The 25805-nt window shown below is 38.2% G+C and overlaps 1 protein-coding gene across 1 annotated transcript in view; it reads right to left on the reverse strand.

Annotated features, from left to right (window-relative positions):
- Positions 1 to 395: 395 nt before the first annotated feature.
- The window catches only part of LOC306860328 (bromodomain adjacent to zinc finger domain protein 2A-like), a 34796-nt gene continuing 9386 nt past the window's right edge, over positions 396 to 25805 (reverse strand). Inside the window, exons 5-30 of the mRNA XM_079401973.1 lie at positions 25293 to 25505; positions 24769 to 25149; positions 24593 to 24653; positions 23555 to 23663; positions 23354 to 23461; positions 23044 to 23266; positions 22834 to 22895; positions 22695 to 22760; positions 19360 to 19752; positions 18115 to 18369; positions 16877 to 17091; positions 16707 to 16781; positions 15322 to 15493; positions 14630 to 14692; positions 13784 to 13928; positions 12174 to 12814; positions 11484 to 11700; positions 9882 to 10037; positions 9633 to 9793; positions 9405 to 9470; positions 6926 to 7212; positions 6613 to 6748; positions 4256 to 4402; positions 3870 to 4090; positions 3448 to 3591; positions 396 to 2228 (exon numbers count right to left, since the gene is read on the reverse strand). Coding sequence (XP_079258099.1) covers positions 2069 to 2228; positions 3448 to 3591; positions 3870 to 4090; positions 4256 to 4402; positions 6613 to 6748; positions 6926 to 7212; positions 9405 to 9470; positions 9633 to 9793; positions 9882 to 10037; positions 11484 to 11700; positions 12174 to 12814; positions 13784 to 13928; positions 14630 to 14692; positions 15322 to 15493; positions 16707 to 16781; positions 16877 to 17091; positions 18115 to 18369; positions 19360 to 19752; positions 22695 to 22760; positions 22834 to 22895; positions 23044 to 23266; positions 23354 to 23461; positions 23555 to 23663; positions 24593 to 24653; positions 24769 to 25149; positions 25293 to 25505 — 4877 coding nt within the window. The 3' untranslated portion in view covers positions 396 to 2068. The remainder of the gene's footprint in view (positions 2229 to 3447; positions 3592 to 3869; positions 4091 to 4255; positions 4403 to 6612; positions 6749 to 6925; positions 7213 to 9404; positions 9471 to 9632; positions 9794 to 9881; positions 10038 to 11483; positions 11701 to 12173; positions 12815 to 13783; positions 13929 to 14629; positions 14693 to 15321; positions 15494 to 16706; positions 16782 to 16876; positions 17092 to 18114; positions 18370 to 19359; positions 19753 to 22694; positions 22761 to 22833; positions 22896 to 23043; positions 23267 to 23353; positions 23462 to 23554; positions 23664 to 24592; positions 24654 to 24768; positions 25150 to 25292; positions 25506 to 25805) is intronic.

Below are 25805 nucleotides of genomic sequence, written 5' to 3' on the forward strand. Positions count from 1 at the left end.
TCGCGCAATTCAGAGAAAAAAAAAAAAAGTCTGAATTGTTCAAATCACAATTACCAGTGGTGGAAACGGCCTTCCATATGTTTGAAAACACTTCAGCATGTTCTTTAAAAAAAAGAAAAAAAAAAGATGTAAAGTATGTACTACAAATATGGACTATATAGTAGGGAAGTATTAAGACAAGGTAATTTACTCTGGATCAAAATGAATCTGAGTCACTGAATTATTCACTCAATTGGATCATTTAAAAGCACAGACTCATTCAGCTAACAAATGTTGCATGGAGCAATCATGGAAATGCTGATGTTTGGAGTATTCTTGCTTATGCAATATTGTTTAAACATAAAACCTCATTACCAGACACAATACAGTTTATAAACACATTAAAGAGAAAAGTTGTCGTCTACTAGATGTGGTTTTATTTCCTCATACAGTACATTCTACAGATGCACGTGTGTTACATTACCTTGAAACAACATGGTCGTTTAATGTCGCCTCTTAAAAACGATATATTGGTCCTAAAAATATAGAAAGGAACAAATTTAAAGTCACAAAAACTGTACATTATTAAAAATTCACTAAACACCACATTTGGTTGAGTTTTCTAGTACTGTCTTCAGGTTTTACGTCTGTAAAAGAAAAAAAAAAAAACCTAATGTCCCTTTTGGATGATGAGGAACACAGAATGAAGCACTGCCTACTACAGTGGATCGAGTTCAGTGTATGAAAACATGGCAAAAGAACATGAATAGCGTGCTCTACTGCGCTCCTCTACTCAGTGCAGTACTCAGAAAAACTGAACGCGAGGTTGCAGGAGGGGAATTCTTATGCATCAGTTACTCCAGTAATGATGCAAGGCATTTTCATTTGAGAAAGCATGGTTAATGTCAAAAGACGAGTGTACAAAATAAAAAAAAAAGTCCTTTTTAAGGGAGTTGGTCCAGGTTCAAACACACACACACACACATCTTTAAAACACAACAGTCTAAACATCTCAGGATGTGGCGGTTTCAGAAACCCAACAAACTGCTATGTTCATGAAAACCAAGAGCAAACCAGATCAATCATACTCTGAAGAGACACGAAGATATTGTTCCGATGAAAAATAAGTGTCGCTAAACATAAAACCATACTGCCATAAGTACGTATATATCCTTTCCATATAAACCAATATCAATAAAGTCTAAAGTTGTTTTTTTTTTCCCCACAGACAATAGTCATACACCAAGCAAAAGCTTTGAAAACGGCTATCTAGCTAGCGGAGCTTAAAAGCAAGTTAAAACCGGCCTTTCGTTGCATCAGTTCTGCTGTTGGCATTACATCAAATTTCCTCATGAACAAACACTGACTTCTTTCTGGGTTTGGGGGGCGTGACAGAAGAAATACCCTAGTAAAAACCTCCAGTTTATAAGACCGATACTCTACAAGCAAAAGATGTGATGAGCTACATGTGATCTAGTATGTTTACTGGCCATTTCACGAGTCACCTATACATCTCTCTACGACGTGGTCTGTACAGATTCACTACAGTCTATTGCTATTAAATAATCCAGACTATTTTTTTTTCTGTCTTTAAGTGTATATATAGCATATAATAAAAATATACTGAGGAAATTGCTTCTAGTCTCAAAAGCACGTTACATTTTCAATCAAGGGGACACAGGTGGTCCACGACCTATATATTATGGAGCAGAAGGCTTGGAGTAAAATGGTCGAAAGAGCAAGAACGTCCTGATGGAGGTGTGTCTGCGACACGTGACATCAAGTGTGACCCGATCAAGTCCTGAAGAAGTACTTCTACTCCGAAGGAGTGACGGACGAAGCTGAATAAAGAGGAGACGTTTATACGCCGTAATACCAGGTGATAAAGAAATGCTTTAACCTTATCAAGGCAGGTGAGGGGGACAAACAGATACTTGTAAAACCAACAGAACAAATCTATACATATCTACACGTGTATGCATACAGAGGACTGGAGGACTGGCTCTCCAGACAGAGTTTTTAGTAGTAATGAGCATCAAGGGGGCGTGGCGTTCAAGTGCTTCCTCCCATGCAGCAGAGGGCAGCGTCTCTATTTATCCTTGTTCTCGTAAAACTCCGCCCAGCGGTTCTCGAAGAAGCGCCGCATGCAGTGTCCGGCCTTGCCCACCTCCGACGTGTCCTCGTTGAAGAGCTCGCAGTTGTTGAAGATCAGCTGAGCGTCGGCAGCAAACTCCTCACAGCTGCAGTACCTGAGACGCACAGACACAGTCTTACACGCTAATCAGGTTATTCACGCCACCTGATCGCTCAGACGCAATGTCAAATACAGATAAAGTGCAACAAATTATTTTAAAGTTTAATTTGTTTAGAAACATTTTTCATGTTAAAATAATCGGCAACACAACAAAAAAAAAAAAAAAAACATAAGATGAGGCATCAATTTTTAAATGAAACGTAAAAAAAAATATCATATTTGTTGGGTGCGGAGATATGTTTGGCTCCGCGACATTTTTTCATGAATGTCTTTTGGGACTTCACCTCTCTCAATTCATCAGAAATCAATGAAAGGATATTGATGTTAAGACAAAGATAACGCTTTCCTCAGTGGACATTTAAACTTAATTGTAAGTAACGTTAGGAGAATGAGATGCAGGTAATCACAGTCCATCTGTCTCTCAATGCTTATTTTTCATAATACAGCAAGCTTTTACTACAGTAATACAATCGGTTTAATGAAGCAACTCACAGTTCCTTCGTTACTAGTTCTAAAGTGACGTTTTGCAATTAGTAACGGAGGCTTGGGCTGAGCTGTTAAACTGACTTTAGATTTAAATTAATGGCAGAAGAAAGTAGTTCTGCACAAAAGAGGGCTTTTAAAGATACTCCGTTGTTGTTTCTAAATTTACACATTGCGTTTATACAACAGTTCAACGGCACGAGTATCACACTCGTAGACGTGAGATACAGCTGTATATCGCCACGGCTGTGATTACCTGAGGCCTCGTTCCTATGGCCGAATCACAGCCGTGGCAATATACAGTCATCTCACTTCTACTCGTGTGATATTGCTCACATACATATACACACATATACATATATACACATATACATACATATATATATTTTTTTTTAATGTAATTTTTCTTTGTTACAGAAGTGGCAAATCCAGTTACTAGTAAATTGAATTTATAAAACATCTAAATTATTAATAACTTATAAATGCTTGTGAAAAAAATATGAATATTAGTTATCAAATAAAACAACTATATGAACAAATTCTAGTAAAAATAAAATAACATTAAAAATATAAATAAGTTAAATTTAAAAATATGAATAAAATTAAAAAATGTACTAAAATTGATTAAATTACAAATTAAATTAAATTAAACACTATTTCTGGGTACAGTTCATGACTCAACACTGCTGTAATATTGAGATCGGCCCTTATCCAGGCACATTGTCTCTTACCCTCCCTGCAGAAGTTTTTCCCTCATAGTGAGGAAGTCCATGGGGTTTTTGATGATACGTCGGTAGCCAGGCACCAGGCGGGGATTGACCGGCTCCAGGAAAGGCCAGGCGTCTGAGTGAGCCTCCATTTCCATCAGAATGATCCTACAGCACATCAAACAGCTCGCTAATTATTCCATGGCAGCCACTAATTATTCCACGTAATGAATTCATTTAGACTAGATGCACCAAAACGCATTTTCAAATCATGAGAACAGATGTTTATATCTCACTTCTGTTTATTTTTCGCCCAGGCAACCCACTACTAACATATGAAGTACCACTTCAAAAATAATTATAAATTTCATAATAAAAGCTATTAGCTATTAATAAAAGCTTGTTGTATATTGAAAGTACTGTTTTTCACAGGCCTGGAGACTCACTCGCAGTAGGTGAGGTCAGGCTGGTTTCGTGTGGCCATCCGTCTGCGTTTGGAGGGCGAGATGCTCGTCCCACTCGAGGAAGCTGCAGCGTCTTTTTGTCGTGTGGTCATGCCTCGTCTGTACCCATCATCTTCGTCTGAACTATCCTCTGCAAGACGCCTTTTCTGCACCTTTGATCTCTTCCGCGATAAGCGCTGTGATCTCGGAGATTCACCGTTTTCCTGCAAAATTCTGTTTCTTAGTTTCTTATAAACATAGGCAAATATAGGCAAAGAAAAATATACAATTCAAACATTACTGTATAACATGAATGAGATGGGGCAAAAACAGAAGCTGCATATTTAAACTTTTTGTCTGTATATTTTGAAACTTCTTGGTCACTTTACCTTGGCAACGCAGGTGGGACAGAACCAGTCGCCTTCTGGCACCTGCATGACCTTTGGCCTCAGGCAGAACATGTGACAGCCACGATCACAGCCGTCACACAAGAGCAGGTACTCATCATCATCACCCTTACGGCACACCTGACACGTCTGTGGACACACCAACATCAGTTTATACAAAACTAGAGCACAATGGTTTTGATAATAAATAACGTCATGGAATTTGTCAAATCTTCAGTGTCCGTCTGTCTCAACGTATGAGGACATAAACAATGAACATCATCTCCAGAGCTGCTCTGAGAGTCCCTTCATGAGCATTTTATTATTTAATTTGAGGAAAAACTAATCGAACTTAAAAAGGTCTTCACGGCAACCCGCCAAAATAAAAGTTTGGTTTCACTTAAAGAAATTGTAACAAATATATTATTATTATTATTATACAGTAAATTTACATCTTAATGCTATAATAATAATAAATAAATTATTATTAAAACTTGTTTTAAAAATAAAAAATTTTTCATCAATGTTTCATTCTAACAGTAAACCTCTGTTGTCCTGCACTTCATTTGCCAAAAAATGTAAGTTTAATTTGATTGAAAGATAAATTAATTTGTTTTGGGTCTTAAAATACACAATTTCTGGGAAAAAAAGTTTTTTTAATTCAAAGGGTCCTATTAGTGTAGAAAATGTCACTGTTTGAATTGTATGAATTCAATTAAATGCTTTTGGATTATTAAAATTTAATTAAACCATTAAAATGGAATCTAGAAAAATTCAAAATGGAAACAGAATTTGGTAAAAATCAAAATTCATAGAGCCCTAAAATTTGTTCAACTTTTAATAAATTATTATTGAATTGTAAAAGTTTCATGATTTTAATAGACATGGTTATATACTCCGGTTCCCGTGTCTGCGCCGTGACACGCCGCAGAGCTGAGCACGAGTGAACGCGACCATTCCTTCCGCTTTACTACTAGTTTTAACGCAAATAAACGAGAAGCATTTCGCGAAAATTTACACTGACGCGAAATATTATAATTTCTGCACAGGAGAGACTTGGTGTTGTTTTCAAACAAAAGGAAATATATCGGTATCGGCCAAAATGAGTTGAAAAATATCGGCACATCGAAAAAAATCCAATATCGTTCATCCCTTATATATACTGTATATATGGTTTAATTATAAAAAAAAAAAAAAAAAAAAAAACGAACCTTGACGTTAAAACCGTAACGAACAGTCATATTTTTGTAGCGTTACACCCCTACTACTGCATATGCAATAGCCATTTCACCAAAATCCACCATACTTAGTGAAAAAGTCCGAAAACAGAAGATGTGATTTCTCAAGACACCTATTTTAGTGATATCTGTCAGGTATGGATATAAACAAAAATGTGTAATTAGGGCAGGACAATAATTCAATATAAATATATATTGCAATATAATTGTTTTCAATAACGGTGATGTGATTTTTAAACACATTTCCGATATTTCAATATACATTACAAGTGTTTCATACACTGATTTATGTGTGGCGGCCACAATATCGACACTGACTGCAACAAATAGATTTTCCAAAAGGATTTAGGACAGTTTGACTTCGTTGAATAAACATGAGCACTGCACGTTTCAAAATCAAAACGTGGCGCGTGTGTTTTATATGACTGCATCTTTGGGGAACCGACTGTCTTCAGAAAAGCTTCCATGTCATTTTATCTGATAAAGTAGCGTGCTGCTGTTTACAGCCGTTACCCAGGAAGCCGCTTGTTCTGCTGCTCCAAAAGCACCTCCTGCTGGCAGAGAATGAATTTGCATTTTCAAAAAGCCCTTCTCCAGCAACATGTGTTTTTGTTGTTGCTTTTTCTGTAGCAACTGAGCACTTTTAATTGTCTTTATCATGGCTGAAGCACTTTTGTTTCAATCTATAAGAATACTCAGCCTGTGTTATAGTTTAAATTTAAGATTCAAATTAATAAGGTGAGTCTGAGAGTCTTATGTTTATTTCATGGAGATTTCACATTTCTTGTTCGTATGAAGGCTAAATACAAATAAAAAGTGAAAATTCATTTATTTGTACAGTTTTTATTTCTAAAATATTATATTGTTTTATAGGAGGAGGTTTCATAGACTTGGCAAATTAATTTTTCAGAAGTTTGTAGGCACAGACATCTGCTGTGGGCGTTCTTGGCAGTTTTCTGAGTTTATTTAAATATTGTTTATATTGATATCGGAATTATATAATCTCGGCCAAAATTAAGAAATGTATTGTGATATCAATTTTGGCTATGTCGTCCAGCCCTGTGTGTAATATATAATAATGGTACAGGCTCTGAAGCGGTGTGAACGTGTGTGTGCTCTCACCACTTTGATGACGGATCTTTCCCAGGCGATGGCTTTCTCCAGCTGCAGCAGACAGAGAGAGAGTTGAGATGCACTGCGGCAGCGGTCCAGGGCCTGCCGCCACGTCCTCAACCTGGGTGTGATCTCACTTTCCAAGCTACAAAGACAAACAAACACATGTCTCATATGCTTTAAAGCGCATATAAATGTACTGTAGAATTTGGAACAATTATTTGTTTTGATGAAGGCTAAAAAAAACAAGATTCATTTGGGTACTAAAGTTAAAATATGATCTCTAAAGCAGAATTTTTCAAAGACCCTAACTCTGACCCACCTGACAGCATCTAGTGGGACCTCCTCCCCGCCGGGCGGAGGGGTGAGAGGCGCCAAGCGCACCACCTCGGACAGATTCCACAGCGGCTCCTTCAGATAACGCCGTTCAATGTTGCGCTCCAGATTAGTCAAACGGAGAACGGCCAGGTCCAGGGGGTTGCTGGGAACTCGCAGGAGGTCGGACCATTCCTTCTTGGTCTTGACTATCCAGTCATCCTTCGGGTCAACCTCATGCTCGTAATATTGCAGGCCATCCCGCGTAGAGTCCGCCTCGGGAGGGGTATACATCTGAAACCAGGGAAAAAGTCCAATGTGAATATTACAACAATTTTTGATGTCAAAATTGAACAATTACATTAAAAAAATAAAAAAACACCTATTCTCTCTCTCTGTGTGTGTGTGTGAGTGTGTATGTATATATATATATATATATATATATATATATATATATATATATATATATATATATATATATATATATGTGCTGTCAATTTTTAATTAAATCACACTTTTTTTCTGAAATTAATCGTGATTAATCCAACCTAACATTAAAGTTTTTAAATATACTTTTATATTACAATAATTTCACATTCAATCTTCAATTTAATGTACAAACAACAAAGACAGAATATTTTTTAATATTTGTTTAATGGGATCTTTATGACTGAAGGCCAATATCACTGAAACCAATTAATACTGATTTCCCTATTCCCCCCCCCCCCCCATATTTAACCATTGACTATAGCCATTCAACATTACATTATAATTAAGAGATATCAATTTTAGCATTTATTAGATTTTAAAAATAACTTCTAATTTAAGCGATCTTAAAACATCTTCACATAAACCCATTATAATAAATGTCATTTCTGCTGAGGGGCACAGGTAGGTAAATATACAGAAATTGAATAAAGTTATCAAACACTAAATTCTAAACTTAATACAGATGAATCCTTGAAGCTATAAAAGTTATTGATTTCCTCTTTTTTTCTTGATGAACAGACATCACAGCAGCTGGTTATTAGGTTTGTTTCTTTAAGAGCTGTCGCTGCTGAACGTGAACTGATCTGACACGCATCGAATTTTCTCTCAACTCTCTTTACCTTTTCTGACCCACTTCAGGTCGGACCCATTTCAGTCTCTTCTAATGAGCTGACGAGTTGAATTGGGTGTGTTAGATGAGGGAGACAGATTTGATCATAAAGACATTCAGCAACTGAATAAATGCACTTCTTGTCAAGAAAAAAAAGAGAGAAGTAGCAGTTATACGGAGGCCAGCCATACGCTCTGACCCTTGCGTTAACGGCGTTAAATAATTTTAATGCATTAAACTGAAAAAATGGTGACTAGTGTTGATCACACTCGCCAAACGAACTGGGCTTTGGGGGTCAAACGTGCACAGGCACAATTAAGATTGCCTAGTGTGAGTACACCCTTATTCTCCCGCATCACACGAGTCTCTATCCGCACTCGCACATCAAGTGTTGTTCCGCGCAGTACTCTGTTGCGTTGGGTCCCGCGATCGCGCAGGTCTCTACTTGGAAGTTGCCCGTTATAGTGAAGTGACATATGGCCAAGTATGGTGACCCATACTCGGAATTTGTGGTCTGCATTTAACCCATCCAACGTGCACACACACACAGCAGTGAACACACACACAGCAGTGGGCAGCCATTTATGCTGCGGCGCCCGGGGAGCAGTTGGGGGTTCGGTGCCTTGCTCAAGGGCACCTCAGTCGTGGTATTGAGGGTGGAGAGAGCGCTGGACATTCACTCCCCCCACCTACAATCCCTGCCGGCCGGGGACTCGAACCCGCAACCTTTGGATTACGAGTCCGACTCTCTAACCATTAGGCCACGACTGCCCCAGTCGTATAATAATGCTATGATCAAGGCTCTGGACTCGGAGCATAGCTTGTTTTTCTGTAACAACCTATAAAATATTTTCTATAAAACCGTTAATGCCCTGGCAGTGGCAAATAGCTTTGGTTTTATGTTAAATTTGATTAATGTTATAAATTGAGATTTACAAGAAATTTAATCATTTAATTGTATCAGTGCTACTGGCCTTCAGTCATAAAAAAAGATGTCATTAATCAAATACAAAAAATGTTGTTTGTACATTAATTTGAAGATTGAATGTGAAATTATTGCAATATAAAAGTACATTTAAAAACTAATGTAATGTACTGTAATGTTAGTTGGGATTAATCGCGATTAATTTCAGAAAAATTTGCGATTAATTAGTTAATTTTTTTTTAATCGATTGACAGCACTATATAGATAGATGACAAATTCTGACAAAAATAAATTACAAAGCCATGAAAAAACCTCAACACTTACAATTTACTTTTAATTTAAGCACTCCGAGCAATTCATTAGGTTGTGTCACATTCATTATGAGTAACTCACTGAGCAGTTTCCTCTATTTATTAGGATTAATAGTCTCAAAACAGAGCACTTGTGTGTGGTTTTCACTACCTGAAATTGAGAGCTTGATGATTCCTGACTAGACTCACTTTCACTCTCCGTATTGGGAACGGCCACCTGGAGAGAAAGATTGTGGACATGGTGATAAAGTGAGCGTGCTTGTGTGCAGCGTAAACAGTGCCACCCTGTGGTCACAAATGGAGCAAGACCTTACAGTACTGTGACATCTTCAATAAAAGAAAAAGTGGCTTTTGAATCTGCTTGACAAGTTTTCTTTACCTTGAGCTGAAGGTCTGCACCGACCACCCTCTGCTCCAGATCTTCCACGCACTGGAGAACACAGATGTCTAACTGCAAGGCTCTCTCCTGCTCACTCCAAGCCTGTTTAGACGCCTCCAGCAGGGCATGGCCGTCCTCCACAGTCATCTGGAAGATGGGATCTGAGAGGAAACAATGAAAAACAACGCACTAAACATGCTGCCATCAAGCAAAGCCTGCAGTCACTCTGTATGTGCTGCTGCTCCTCACCGGTGACGGGCCGCGAGCAGACCTCAGACATATACTCCATGTGTTTGGTGAGGTGCTTGTGGAGCACTTTCTCACGAATGCCTCGAGGGTGGAGGGCACTCAGAATGGCTGTCAGCTCCTCCGGTTCTTTGACCCACCACCAGCCCTTCACCATTTCTGTAGGACAGAAAAACATTAAGCCAATGAATGCTACTCTGCTGGAAACCAAGAGCTTTAGGATGTCATTCAAGATACACAAATAACATTTTTCTTGGTGTGTAAACTATTTATATATGCAAATGAAGTAATGAATATAACATAATAAATATTTTCAAATTTCTCTGCATTGTACCAGTTGAGCATCACAGAAAAAACACTAACCCGCGGTTTCACAGACAAGGCTTAAACCTAGTCCCAGACTAAAGTGTAAATCTGAGCTGTTTTAACTGAAAGAAACTTGCACTGACTGATCTTAAAATATATCAGTGCCTTTGTTTTGTCTCGAGATGCACACCAGTAATGTTTTTTCTAAGGTATGTTAATAAGAATTACTTAAATTTCCTAATTGAACTATAGCCTAATCCTGGCTTAGTCTAAGCCCTGTCTGTGAAACCGGGCCTAAACTTAGCATGAAGATAAAACTCATATGGAATGTGATTCTGCTCCAATCTGACAAATCAAAAAAGACATTACTGAAGATTATGAATATAGGAATTATAAAGCCATTATGTTTGCTCCTAAACAGACAGTTAAATGTTTAAAAAAAGTTTTAAATTTTTAATGTTTTAAAAGTGTATTCTTAACTCAAGGTTATGAAGGATTTTGAATAAATAAATCAGTTCAGTAATTTGAATAGAAATGAACATATCAAACTGGTAGTGATTTGGAATATAATTATTCTATGATTTATTAATATTTATTTTTTTAAATTAGGACTTTTTTAAAAAAATAATATATAATTTAGATATTATTCAGCATTGTTTTAACACCAAAAAATGTTATACTAGTTTTTATATTTTCAGTTTTCATTTAGTTCAATGTTTTGTAATTGTGTGTTTTTTATGTGCTTTTGACATTTTTGGTTACATTTTTTTTCCCCAATTTCCATTTTAGTTTTGATTTATTTCCAGTAAGTAATTTTAGTGCTTCATCTAAAAATGCATTCACATCGGCATTAAAGTTAACGATGCGATGGATCGATTTTTAAAAAGTGTGCATCGGATACAAGTTGCATGTACCAGTACAAGTCATGATACATCGTTTCTAACATATTTGCATTGGTAAAAACTGATTTATTTATATTTAATTATCAGTAGATGTGCTATACTTTTATTATCTAGAAAGTGACCAATAATTTGTGATCAATATTTTATATATTTACATTATGAATATGATGTATCCCAAAACTATGTAGACCAAGGCGTGTCCTGAGAGTCACATAGAATATAGATTAACATGGCAGAGGTAGAGCTGCATCTTCCACCAAATAATTACAAAGAACCGAAGAAATAAAAGCGAACTATCAGTACTATATTGAATTGCATAGGATCCTATTTTTTTTCATTGCATCTTTTTTCTTAACTGTCAAGTCCAGCGTGAGTCCTGTATCATCACAGCACTCACCTAACGGAATAGGCTTCACCATCAGCTGAGTGAAGTACTTCAGTTCAACCTCTTGGAAGAGATTGGAGGGAGGTCTGCCACGCCTCTTCGCTGCGCTGGCGCGAGCCCAGGACGGCCCACTGCTTCTCCTGCGCCTCCTACCGGCCCTGGGAGCCGGAGTGGAGCACACCTTAGGAGGAGGAAGAAGAGGAGGAGGAGGAGCAGCTTCCGCCTGCATCTGCAGTTAAGAACAAAGAGGGACGCGATCAGAAAGATAAAAATTTGGAATTCAGAATATTCAAAAACTTTCTGATTTGTGACCCTGGACCACAAAACCAGCACAGGTATATTTGTAGCCAACAATACATTGTATGGGTCAAAATTATCCATTTTTCTTTTATGCCAAAATTCATAAGGATATTAAGTAAAGATCATGTTTCATGAAGATATTTTGTACATTTCTTACCCTAAATATCAAAACTTAATTTTTGATTAGTAATATGCATTGCTAAGGACAATTTTAATGGCGTTTTTTTTTGCACCCTCAAATTCCAGATTTTCAAATAGTTGTATCTCGGCCAAATATTGTCCTATCATAACAAACCATACATCAATGGAAAATTTATTTATTCAGTATAAATCCCAATTTCAAAATATTGACCCTTATGACTGGTTTTGTGGTCCAAGGTCACATGTTATTAAAGGGTGAACCTGTGCTGTCGGAGACTGTGGTGGAGGAGGAGCGAGCGGGTCACCATCGAGGGGTGCTGGAGTGTCTTCAGTGAGGGATGAAGCGGGCGCAGGTGTGTTCTCGCACGGTTGGGAGATCGACGTCTCGTCGCACGGCTCCTTGGGCAGCAGATTGAACCACTGGCCTCGCTTCTCTGCCTGCTCCCTCATGCTGTCCTCTGGCTGGCTGTTATCCTCGCCCTGACCGGCTCCAGACACTGCGATCGGTGCGCTGCTGTCGACCTCTGCGTCCTGCGGCTGCTCGAGGAGAGTCTGGAAAGCAGGCTGAGCGATATCCTGCACAGGAGAGCTGAGAGCTGAATCCTCAGCTGCTGATCTGCTGCTACGGCGGCGGCGCCGGTTCTTGGCGGTTCGCAGGTGGAGCTCCACTTCGGGTTTGATCTTGCGCGGGCGTCCCCGGCCTCGAGGGCTGCTCATCAGAGAGGCCTCGCCGGGTAGAGGATCCGCCTCTGTGGGGGAAAGCTGGGAAGCTCGAGGAGAAGATGGGCGAGATGCGGCAAAAGCCGGAGAGAGGGGAGGCTCAGCTTTAACCTCTGTCTTCACTGGAGTTATGACCTTCACATAAGTCACAGGTTCATCGCTGACTGTCACTTCATCTGAGGCTGAACACAAGGAAGGAGCAACTGGTCATTAACATAGGTAACAAGTAGGGCCACACAATGATATTCGCACATGATGAAAATCAGAACTTTTATTGTACTTTTGCAGTTGTAACAATTTTTTTAATTTTACAGTAAAATATTACAAGTCATATTTCTTATTTACATTTTTATTTAGTACTTTGACAACTACTAATTATTCTTATTATTTCACTAAATTTGTGCAGCCCAACAAATAAAAAAAAATAGCATTTTAATTTAAACAATTAAGTCTTAAAATTAAGAAATTAAGAATTAACAATATTTATATTAATACTGTTGTATAAAAATTACTATACTATTTTTCTTAAATGTTTTATTTTACAGTGAAATATTACAACAGCAATGTTTCTTAATTTATGTAGTCAATTTGGTAATACTACTATTAATAATAATAATTATTATTATTATTATTATTATTATTATTATTATTATTATACTATAACAAAATAATTATTATTGTTGTTAATTTTATAATCCCAAAAATGGCCAAATTGTGCAGCCATACAAACAAGTACAGAAAAACTAGATTTTTTTTACTAATTGGATTTTTTTTCTTTCCCAAATTGTGCAGCTTTAGTAACAAGAATACCAAGAAAAAAAAAAAAAATGAAATGTGGGAATCATTAGGCACAAATCTGGTTATGATTCAGGCAATCAAAATCAGATTCACAATGCTCGCAAATGTTTGAATGGCACTTATCTTTAATGCTTTGTCCTGCATATGATTTTATAATAACCAGGACCAAATATAAAAAATATATATAATTCTGAGAATCATTGTGAGAAAAGAATCATGATTCATCTGTGACTCCACAGCCTGAGTGTCTATGCAACATTACATCACGTACAGACTCTGAGGGGATCATAAAGGCCTAAATCTCAACGTGTGCGAGATACCAGACTAATTGCATGCTGGGAGTTTCCACTCACCCAGGATATCCTCGGCTCCCTCCACGAGGACACATCCCATATAAGGCAGCAGCAAGTACCTGCGGCGGTACCGATCCTGCCCCAGAGACACCGCCCGCATGGAATGAGACGACTGCTGCAGCTTCTTGCGGAAAAACACTTGCCGCTGTGAGACAGAAGAAAACATTGTTACTCAAAATAAAGAGCAGCAAACAGCCTTTACATTTAACAAAGGTTTGAAATAAATTTAGTTGGTTTCGCATGATTCTAAAAACCTTTTGAAGCTGCTTTGCAATCTGTATTGTATATAGTTATGCAAATAAACGTGACTTGACTTAGGTGCCTTAACCAAAAAAATTAAAATAAAAAGATTAAATGCTAGTAATTCCAGCAGCCAAAAAATAGTTATGCATTCATTTACAAAAAATACATACAGTATTAACTATCTAGACAATGGAAAAATCAGTGGACATTTAAATGAACAATAATTAGGTGTGTAAACTTTTGACTAGTGATGCAATGAAATCAAATTCTTAAACCAAATCTAAACCTCAGGACTCACTGGAACTAAACCCAAAAATCCTTATCTTAAATCAGCTTTTTTGGATTCTAATCAGTTCTAATTTTACTACATTTAAGTGAATACACCAACTTCCTTCAACTGGTGTAACTTCACAATAATTCTCTAAATCATTTTCAAACAAGTATAGATGAACTGTAGAGAATAAACAATGTTATTATACCTGTATCAGTGTTAATCAAATTTTATTTAAAAAAAAAAATTCTGAATCTCAAAAATGTCCTTTTCATCAGCTGAGATTTTGGTGGACCAATAGCTACATCAGTTATTAAATATAGATATTTTACCTTGGTCAGTTTATCAATCTGACGCTCCAGCTCAGCAACACTGCAGGTATTAGGACTCTCAATCTGAGAGAAAACAAAACAAACAAAATATTAACACCCAGGTAACAAAACAGTTCGACCAGGGAACCCCTTTGAGAAAACTTTTTTTAAATTCTTGAAGTAACCAACCAAACATTTATTATTTAGCAACACATGTTCATGTCTCTGGTGTTCTTTAATGGTACCATGACATTTAGATAAACCTTTTTTTTTATATTTATTTGAATTTTTACATTGTTTGTGATTTAATTACTTATAAGCTTTTCATAACTTTATGAACCCCCTGCAGTTCCCTCATGAACCCCAGTTTGGGAAACCCTCAATTAAGCTCCGAAACTGAAGTGACTCATTTTTGATAGTCTCATATAATCACATTTGCGGTCAAAGGAAGTCGAGATATAGCCCATTTCCCTGAACTGACAGCTCTCACTCAGGAAATGTTTAGTAGATGACTGTTCTTGATTATTTACATCATTTCACATCTTCAGAGTAGCTGCTGTCAGTACACAGTGTCTCTCTTATGAAGCTAATTTAGCACAAGCACAGCCTGTCTATGTGGCAGTTAATATAGCTTTAAACTACTGACATGTACTGTTGTAAATAATAAAATACTGTTCCATAAGCGCAGCTCTGGTTTGGCAGAGGTCCTGTACCTCCGTGAGTTTGGGTTCCTCTTTGGCTTTGCGACGGCTGCCTCTCTCCAGCACGCAGCTCTCCTCGATGCTCTCCTCCTCGGCCACTCCCACACGAGCACTGCGCCGACGCTCCTCGAAGCACAGCTCCTCCTCCGGACGGCCCGTCTTACGCATCAGCGCAGCCTTCAGTCTGCTCAGACACACATTTTTGAGAATGACAAAGCCAATCACAGAAGAGTTGCTTCACACCTGGTCCAAACCAGAGTTCAATTTCACCCTCCTCCCACATGCAGGATTGATTGATTGAGATATATATATATATATATATATATATATATGTTTGAACCACAGTATGTTTGCGTCATCAGTGTGAGTAACTAGATAGCGACTCAGAAAGAAACGATGCAAGCCATTATCTTTGAGTGAATACTAGTGGTCATCCGATATGTCGTCAAGGCCGGCATTTTTTTTTAGTTACCAGCAGTCAGTCAATAATTATTTTTTTTTTCAGTCAAGTCAATGTCTAAAGGACTTTTATTTTTATGTCAGTATCTAATAAATGTTGTCTACAACTGCACACTTCAGAGAATCTCACAGCTAAATTTGACAAATTTTCAATCTTTCATATCAAACTATGCTGCACTATATCAAGTTTGCCGCTATGTTGTATTCATGTCATATTCGCTATGTGCAAGAAAATAAATTAGTGTTACCTTGTCTTTATTTGAATAAAATATGGCTTCCAGTGCAAAAAGACTTGCCAGTTTGCTGAGTGCACTTTTGGTTAGTGTTTACTTTTTATTCATATTTTTTACAATTTCTTTATTTGTAATATAGGCCAGCAGCCACCCTGTTCTCTAAGATATTGGCATCAGCAATCCAGAAAAAAACCCCATCATTTGACAGCTAGTGATTTCCCAACAGCACTCTGCATTTTAAAGCCAGATGGTTGGACAGTTTGAGTTAAAGTAACTCATAAAAACTGTGTGTGTTGTTTAAATTACACATTTTCATCATGCATTTCATATGAAGCTCAAATAAGTTTCACAATCTCACCAGATTTCAGAAAACCACTTTCATACTGTTATTTTTTCATACTGTTTCTCACTGTTAACTAACTATTAACTAAGACTTTCGCTTCAACAAACTCCTAATTTGCTGCTTATTAATTGTTTAATAGGATAGTTGTTAAGTTTAGGTACAGGCTCATCTAAAATATGGTCATGCAGAATAAGGCATTTATATGTGCTTTATAAGTAATAATAAACAGCTTATGCTAGTAATAGCCTATGCATGCTAATTATCAGGTAGTTAATAGTGAGAACGAGTACCTAAAGTGTTTTGATATCAAACAGACTCTGGTTCACACCATAAGCTGGCAGGATAAGAAGCAGGGGTCTTACTTGCGTAGTTTGCCTTCTATAATCCACTTGTTTTTCCTGTAGGTTGACATATTCTCTAGCGTGTTATCAATCTCCCTGCAGAAACAGAACGGTTGGAAAATGAAAATGATGTTTACATATGCAGATCTACAAAACTCGTAAAATATGATATGATTTGAATTCCTGTTGACCTGGTGATTATGTTGCTGGCGTTGAGTTCCTCCACCAGGAAGGCCAGTATGGAGGCTTTGACGTCGGGTTTGAGGGTCTGGAAGCTCTTTGTATGGAGACTGTTACACACCTCCAACTCAAAGCCATGGGCTTCCAGAAAGATCCGCAGCACCTCAGATACAGTGCTGTGGCTCAGCTCCAGATCCACCAGCTTCTCCCCCAGGATCTTCACAGACTGAGACAGGAAAGAGAAACAAACCAACCTTCATTAACTCACTTACCAATCACGTGCCTTAAATTTAGGGTGAAACCCATCCTACATTATTTCCAATTGAATATTCAATGTTAATATATAATAAGACTTCAAAATATTGAAGTTTAATATGTTGTGGATGCGGTTTCTTGTTGGATTTTAAGGCTGTTTTCCATTAATGTTTAGTTATTAGTAATTTTATCCAAGTTGTTTTAGACCGCAACAGATGAGATTTAGACTTTTATTGACACGGTTATAATTAGAAAACAACATAATACACTGATATTAGGGCTGGGACAAAAAAAATATACAAAATCCATGCATCGGGACCTCCCATCTATGCGAAAAACGAGTGATTAGAACATTTATCCATGTTAGAAAATAAGCTGAATATGGCTTTAGTCTGTCTTTTTACTCTCTAAGAAGCTGCTCTCATTGTGTGCGTGTAGTGAACCATATTTGATAAGATTAAGGGCAGAGCCGGCAACCTTGAAGTACAGATAAGTGTTCTCTGCGTACGTGTGTGAATATCTATCTTTGCAGCTAGATGCAGAGACACCCCAGGAGGAAACCATCATTTGCCGTCAGTCTATACGTCTCTGGAGTCTCTGACCTCTGATCACTTGTTCCCAAAATAATCACTAGAAGATATGCTTCAAGTTTTACGTCCATGTGTGGAGATTTTCTAAGTTTATCTACCAACCAGAATCTTGCTTACCCAAGTATTGACGTAATTAGTGACCTCTGCTAGAGTATAACTGCTGGTGTCTTGAACATGTATGCAGAGCGGCCTACGAACTCCATAGAGAGTATTGAAGCGGACTTCTGCGGACGAAACTGCAAACTATTTTCTTCAGTAAATTCTCCTCTAATTGATCGCATCTCTGACTCCTGGTCTTCATCACACCTGGTCATTTGGGTTTAACTGTAAATTCCCCTACATTCCAAATGCATCACGATTGATTTATTGTTCCGGCCCTAAATATCATCACTCAAAAGACAAACCTGGTAATATGAGGGCAGTCCAGGATCGTGTAGAGCGGCCTCCACCAGTTTAATGAGCAGATCCAGGAGCTCGCCTTGGCTCTTCTCCATGCCGAGGAGCCCTTCCTGCAGGGTGCTCAGGCTGGGAATATCCTTGGGCACCTGGAGCCCCAGAATCTTTCCATAGCCATGCAGGAACTCAACAACCCTTAAACAATTGGAGAAGGCCAAACCAGAAAGCACCAGTCCTGGTATCCGTGTCAATTGTGGGAGGGGCTACAGAGGGAAAAAGACGACAACTCGATGAGTAATGGAATAAACCATCCCAGATATGACAAACTCAGAGAAAAACAGTAGTAGACTATTAAAAGTCCCTCAAATGAAAGTATTATAAACCATATGTATTATATGTGTCTGTCAACTAGGGATGTGCGTATCGATCCTGAAGTATCTATCAATACTGATGCGAGCATCGAAAGTATCGATACTCAAATAAAAAAAAGATAGATAATAAGGTGCGTTTTATTTACCTGTGATTGTTTATTTAATAAAAAAATTGAATGTGTGCAATATGAATTGAACTGGACGAATAACCTATGCTAGTGAGTAATTGTGTAGACTGTAGTACATTTAAATAGAATGTTAAAATTCATATTGATCATGATCAATTCTATAATGTTAACAAATCATACACTGTCAGAATAAAAAGGATGCATTTTATGCATGCAACAGCCTGTCACTGCAGTCCCTTAAGAAAATGAACCATGGTTTTATTAAAGTGACCATAGTTCATCTATAGTATTTGTATAGATTTCCATGGTTATCGCTACAGTAAATATATTTTACCATGTGTAAACAAAATTATAACCTAATACTTGCAATTAAGGCGTATTCAATGTTAAAATTCATTTTAAACTTAAAGGAGTAGTTCACTTTCAGAACATTAATTTACAGATAATGTACTCACCCCCTCGTCATCCAAGATGTTCATGTCTGTCTTTCTTCAGTTGTAAAGAAATTATGTTTTTTGAGGAAAACATTGCATTATGATTTTTAAATGGGTTTAACGTATCATGCAGCCTTGGAAAATGGTCTAATAAGGCATTTCATAGATTTTCGTCCATGGAATGCGCCACTTCTGGTATTTTGCCGGTTACTCGACATGGGCAAAATGCATTTTCTTTTTTAAATCAAGTGCTCGTTACAAGGATTTGTGACAGCCCTACTTGTGTAGTATGTGTGAATCCCTCAGCACATCATGCTCACCGTGTGGTCGGGGAGACACATGTCCTCTGCAGGCTTCTTCATCTCCTCTAAGATCATCTGCTGTCTCTTCCTCTCCTCCATTCGTCTCCGAGCCTGCGCCCTCCTCTCCGCCTGCCTCTTTGCTGCCAGCGCAGCCTGCGCTTCGGCCTCTGCTTGAGCCTGGGCTTTGGCCAGAGCCTTGGCTTTGCTGCGGGCCCGGGCCACTTTCTTGATGGGACTGGCCTTCTCCAGGTCCAACGGCTCTGCTGCTGCAGGTGGTGCTGCGACCTTCTTCCTGCGGCCGGGCTTCTTGGGCCCCTCTGCAGCTGAGAGAGGGCTTTCAGATGCCTGGCTCTGAGTCAGAGTCTGAGACTGGTCTTCATCATCCTGTTCCTGCTCTTTGGCTTTCTCCAGCTGCACAAACACATCAGAAAAGAGCTCAGAACACTGGGATTTACAGCTATTAAACTAACATTATGTGTATATCAGGGTTCTTAAACCTTCAGACCATTTTGATGACTTTTCCACTTAGTTCAAGTTTTTACTTCAAGGATCCACTTAGTCAAAGACAATATTTAAAGGCTTTTACTTCTGATATACTATTCATTTAAAGGAACCAGAAGTGGCAAAATATTAAAAGTAATTACATAAAATAATGAATTAAAAAGGAAATTTCATCATTCCAATAATTGAATGTTCTTCATAGTATACACTTTTTATAACATGAATTTACATGCCTTTTAAAGCTTATGACTACAGTTTTCTTTTAAATACATTTTTACTAACAAATAGCCATTTCTAGCCAGTAAAATATATAGCTTGACAAACTGTTATATGTATATATCTATCTATCTATAGTGAGTACACCCCTCACATTTCAGCAACCATTTTAGTATATCTTCTCAAGGGACAATACTATAGAAATGAAACTTGGATATCTTTTAGAGCAGTCAATGCGCAGCTTGTATAGTAGTACAACTTTATGGTCCTCTAAAAATAACTCAACATAACCATTGTCTAAATAACTGGCAACAAAAATGAGTACACCCTAAGTGAACATGTCAAAACTGTGTCCAAAGTCTCAATATTTTGTAGGGGCACCATTGTTATCTAGCACTGCCTTAATCCTCCTGGGCATGGAATTCACCAGAGCTGCACAGGTTGTTGCTGGGATCCTCTTCCACTCCTCCATAATGACATCCTGGAGCTGCTGGATGTTAGACACATGGTGCTTCTCCACCTTCCGCTTGAGGATGCCCCCACATGTACTCAGTAGGGTTCAGGACATACTTGGTCACTTCTTCAGCTTCAGCTTCATTAGCAAGGCAGTTGTCGTTTTGGCAGTGTGTTTGGGGTCGTTATTATGTTGAAAAACTGCCATTCAGCCTAGTTTCTGAAGGGAGGGCATCATGTTCTGCTTCAGTATGTCACAGTACATGTTGGAATCCATGTTTCCCTCAATGAACCGCAGCTCCCCAGTACCAGCAGCACTCAAGCAGCCCCAGACCATGATGCTACCACCACCATGCTTGACTGTAGGCAAGACACAATTTTCTTGGTACTCCTCACCAGGGCGTCACCACACATGCTGGACACCATCTGAGCCAAACAAGTTTATCTTAGTCTCATCAGACCACAGGACTTGGTTCCAGTAATTCATGCTCTTGGACAGGTTGTCTTCGGCAAACTGTTTGCGGGCTCTCTTGTGAGCCAGCTTCAGAAGAGGCTTCCTTTTGGGACGATGGCCATGCAAGCCGACTTGTTGCAGTGTGCGGCGTATGGTCTGAGCACTGACAAGCTGACCTTCCACTTCTGCAACCTCTAAAGCAATGCTGGCAGCACTCATGCGTCTGTTTTTTTGAGCTACCTTCTTAACGCACAGCACAAGGACTCAACTTCTTTGATCGACCCTTGCGAGGCCTGTTCAGAGTGGAATCCATCTTGGAAAACCTCTGTATAACCCTGGCCACTGTACTGTAACTCAGTTTCAGGGTGTTACCGAACTTCTTAAAGCCTAGGCCATCTTTGTGGAGAGCAACAATTCTAATTCTCAAATCCTCAGAGAGTTCCTTGCCATGAGGTGCCATGTTGAACATCCAGTGATCAGTATGAGAGAATTGTACACAAAGCACCAAATTTTAACTGCTCTAATTAAAGATACACAAATTTGTATAGTCCTGTCAAGCAGACAAAAACATGAACATGAAGAAAAGGACATGTGGCTTTGCATGGTTAAATGACATATAACTGTTATCACTTAGGGTGTACTCACTTTTGTTGCCAGCTATTTTGACAATAATGGCTGTATGTTATTTTCAGAGGACAGTAAATCTATACTGCTATACAAGCTCCACATTGACTGCTCTAAAATATATACAACTTTCATTTCTATAGTATTGTCCCTTGGGAAGATATACTAAAATGATTGCTAAAATGTGAGGGGTGTACTCACTTTTGTGAGATACTGTATATCTATCTATCTATATTAATGATCAAATATGTGACCCTGGACCACAAAACCAGTCTTAAGGGAAATTGAGATTTCTACATCATCTGAAAGCTGCATAAAAATAAGCTTTCCATTGATGTATGGTTTGTTAGGATAGGGCAATATTTAATTTGAAAATCTGGAATCTGAGGGTGCAAAAAAAATCCAAATATTGAGAAAATTGCCTTTAAAGTTGTCCAAATGAAGTTCTTAGCAATGCATATTACTTAAAAATGAAGTTTTGATATATTTTCGGTAAGAAATTTGCACAATATCTTCATGGAACATGATCTTTACTTAATATCCTAATGATTTTTGGCATAAAAGAAAAATCAATAATTTTGACCCATACAGTGTATTTTTGGCTATTGCTACAAATATACCCCAGCGACATAAGACTGGTTTTGTGGTCCAGGGTCACATATGAAATGTATTAAATTCCATGACCTTTCCAGGTCTATATGTAAAATATACAGTTAAAATTAATCATTAGACCTCTGGTTGTTAAATAAAAGACAGTCGTTAAAAGAACAAATTAAAATAATAGGATTGCAGCTTGCATCTTTTAGCCGTTTTAGTTTGCTTTTTAACCTTTTTTTGTCATTTTTTTTTAAAGCATAAAAGACAACTTTAAGCTAATAAACTAATTAAGTTTTTAAAACAAGTAACTTTAATGTAACTTTAAACTAATTAAAGAAACATTACTAAAATGTACAACCGATTAAAACCCATCAGTAGGAAACATTTAACAGGTGCTATTTTTTTCTAACTTCAAGATTGTATTAAAATGCATAATTTTTCAGGTTTTTCATCATCATGAACCCTGTTATTAAGTTCTAAACATATTTAAAGGCATGGAGTTTCTTACTTTAGCTTTCCGTTTCTCCTGCCGGATCTTTTTAATCTTTGCATCCTCTTTTCTTTTCATTCTTGCCTGCATGACAAAAATCAGATGATCAGCTGGTCCCCAAAACACACTTTTTGTAATAAATAACAAGTCAGCTCACCTTTCTCTTCATTTTCTTCTTGATCTTAATCAGTTTCTCTTTTTCTTCCTCTGTGAGATCCTCTGTAAAACAATGAACATGAACTGAGCTAAGATGCTCATTATATTTCTCACAAAAAGCTAGAACTACAAAATGACGAAAAATAAGAAGGTGGTATTCTGCAACAAGTACATTTTTAATAAACCACCTGATCTGAATATTCAGACTCACCCTTTGCCTCCAGTCTCTTCAGCAGCCTGGCGTCCACTTTACTGAGCAGATCCTCCATCTTGGGCTTGGGAGGTCGGCCTGGCCGTCTACCTTGGGCTCCTCTGGCACGGCCGCCACGGGAACGAGGCTCTTTGTCTGGATTTGGTGGACGACCGCGTCTGCCTGTTATAGCAATGATCATGGAGGGCACTTCCTCATTGGCGAGGAGGAACCATTTCATACCCTGTTTAAAAAATTCAAAAGCAATGACATGCCTTGCAACAGTGTAACTGTAGTGAATCCACAAACCACATGACATCTTCATACACACCTCAGGGGTCTCCCGCTCCTCGTAGAAATCCCCCACTGGCATGCGTGGACTGAAGCTGAAGTGCTCTCTCGAAACGCCCTGGAGAGCATCCTGATGCCTCTTCAGATACTGGAGAATGAAGGGAGACAAAAGCAGCTGGATGAAGCTGAACCACGCATGCAGATTAGGTTACAGTGGTACTGTGGGTATAACCGATCTCACCTTGATGACCTCGGGGAACTGCTTCATCCTCCGGCCGCAGGGGCTATAGTACCACGTCTCTCCTTTCAGACGGTCCTCGAGCCTCCGGACTCGAATCTCTCGCCTCCAGCTAGCACATGGGAAACACAGCACATGAAACAGGACTGCCATAACAGTGAACATCCATCACATTTCAAGCCGTTTAACACTGCTGGATAAGTAAGGTAACACTTTAGATTAAGGAATACTATTCACTAGTTGCTTATTAGCATGCAAATTACTAGCATATTGGCTGTTTATTAGTACTTAAAAAGCACATTAATGACTTATTTTGCATGATTATATTATAGATCCCTTAACCCTACCCTATACTTAAACTTAACAAATAAACAACTACCTTAGTTCCTATCAATAAGAAGCAAATTAGGAGTTTGAGGGAAAACTCTTAGATTTAAAGTGTTGCCTTTTTTATTATGAGAAGAGCGGATTTCTATTTGTATGTTAGCTACCATATATTCTTGGTTTTTGTAACCAGTAATTAAAAGTTAATTAATTAATTTGTTATCAGAGCTAGGCAGTGCAAGCATTTCATTAGATATGTGTAAACTGAAAAAATGTAATTGGGAGTAGATCACTGCAACTAGGGTGCAGTGATTTTTTTTCCAAATTTAAGACCATAAAAAAAAGATTTCATTATATGCAAGCCCTGTATGTTTCAGAGTAAAAATGCGGCACTCTTCAGAGAAGTTCAAAGTCAAAGAATACGGCACATTTTACTTTGTTGGTTACACAAACAATATCTGGCATTTAATTCAATGTTTAAAATGCAAATTATTCCATAATTATTTAATAAATACAGTTTGAAGCAGAAAAGCTTACAATCTAGTGTACTTTTTGTATTCAAGTTAATTAAATATTAACCAAGTAAAAACTTTTTTTTTTATCAAAATTTCATTGGACCCCTAAAAGTCTTTTTTCAAATTAGGAGCACATGGGTTCCTTGGGGCAAGTGAAGCATCAAGGCCTGGCTATGGATACTTTAGATAAAGGCCTGCTCACCCATGCTGCAAAGCAAATTGGACTTGCTCTTCGGTTGCAATCCGACGCCTTGGGGTATCACCTGTGACACACAAACAACAGTTTAATCTACTTTAACCTTAAGTGCCAGAAGTATGCATATAAAAGAGACTGAGCACTACTTAAGAACAAAGAGCAAATTTCAGACATGTAGGTACCTGCTGCGGAGCTGTTATCATAGTCATCTTCTTCAGTTTTTCCTTCGGAGAACTCTTTGGCTGGTTTGGGAGGCTTTGCCTCGTCCACGCCTTCTTTCATCTTGCGCTTCCAGATCTTCTTGGGCCGGACTATGGAGCTCTCGCTATTGGTCAGGCTTAAGTCACGGACGAAGGTAATTGGATCAATTAAAGGGTGAGGCTGAGCATTTGAAGGAGCTGAGGTATCAGTTGGGACGCCCTCCTGTTCTTTTGCCTCTTTAGAGATTTTCCTCTTCTTCACTGCAGTCGGTGCATTATCGTCTGTTTTCTTTCTCCTTCTAACCTTTTCTTGTTTTGGGCCGTCAGTTGTATTCTTCTTGATCTTGGAATCAGGAGAGCCAACTGGAAACAATTAAGTAAATTAAGACAGCATTAACTTAATTTTATCCATCTGATTCATTAAAGACAATGACTATCTTTAAAAATACAAATCTGTAAACAATTAGCTATGTAAGCATGATAGTAAAATTAAGCAATGCATTTACTTTCAGCGGTAGCAACTGTCGTCTTTGGGGTTCTAGGCTTCCGTGGCTTTTTTGTTGGCATGGCGATAAGGGCTTCAGACATGTGTGTAGTCGTCCCTTCAACAGAACCGCTTACGACCGCTTGCAGCGCTTTAACCGTCATTACAGAGAGCGCAGATCTTCTGTCTCCTCCTGAAGTATCAGGTCCACTCTCTTTGCCAAGAATATGATCACCTGTGGGGAATAAAATGTGTTTTGTTAAAACAAAAGACGTCAACAACACATCTGCCAAGCATTCAGATCACCATCTGAAACTTTAGTGTTCAAATGCACCTGAATAAGTGCTAAAATTACACATTTATTATACGGTACATCCCAAGACAAATATAGGGATGTATAGTACTTTGGGACCATACTGGTTACCGGCCAATATCACTGTTTTTTTGGGGGTTTTTATCTAGTCGGTCGATATTGGATATGCATTTGGTACATGCCCATTACCATTACTATCATCAAAGGCTCTCTCTGGGCCTC

This window comes from Barbus barbus (assembly GCF_936440315.1).
Source record: "Barbus barbus genome assembly, chromosome: 41".
Taxonomy (NCBI): domain Eukaryota; kingdom Metazoa; phylum Chordata; class Actinopteri; order Cypriniformes; family Cyprinidae; genus Barbus; species Barbus barbus.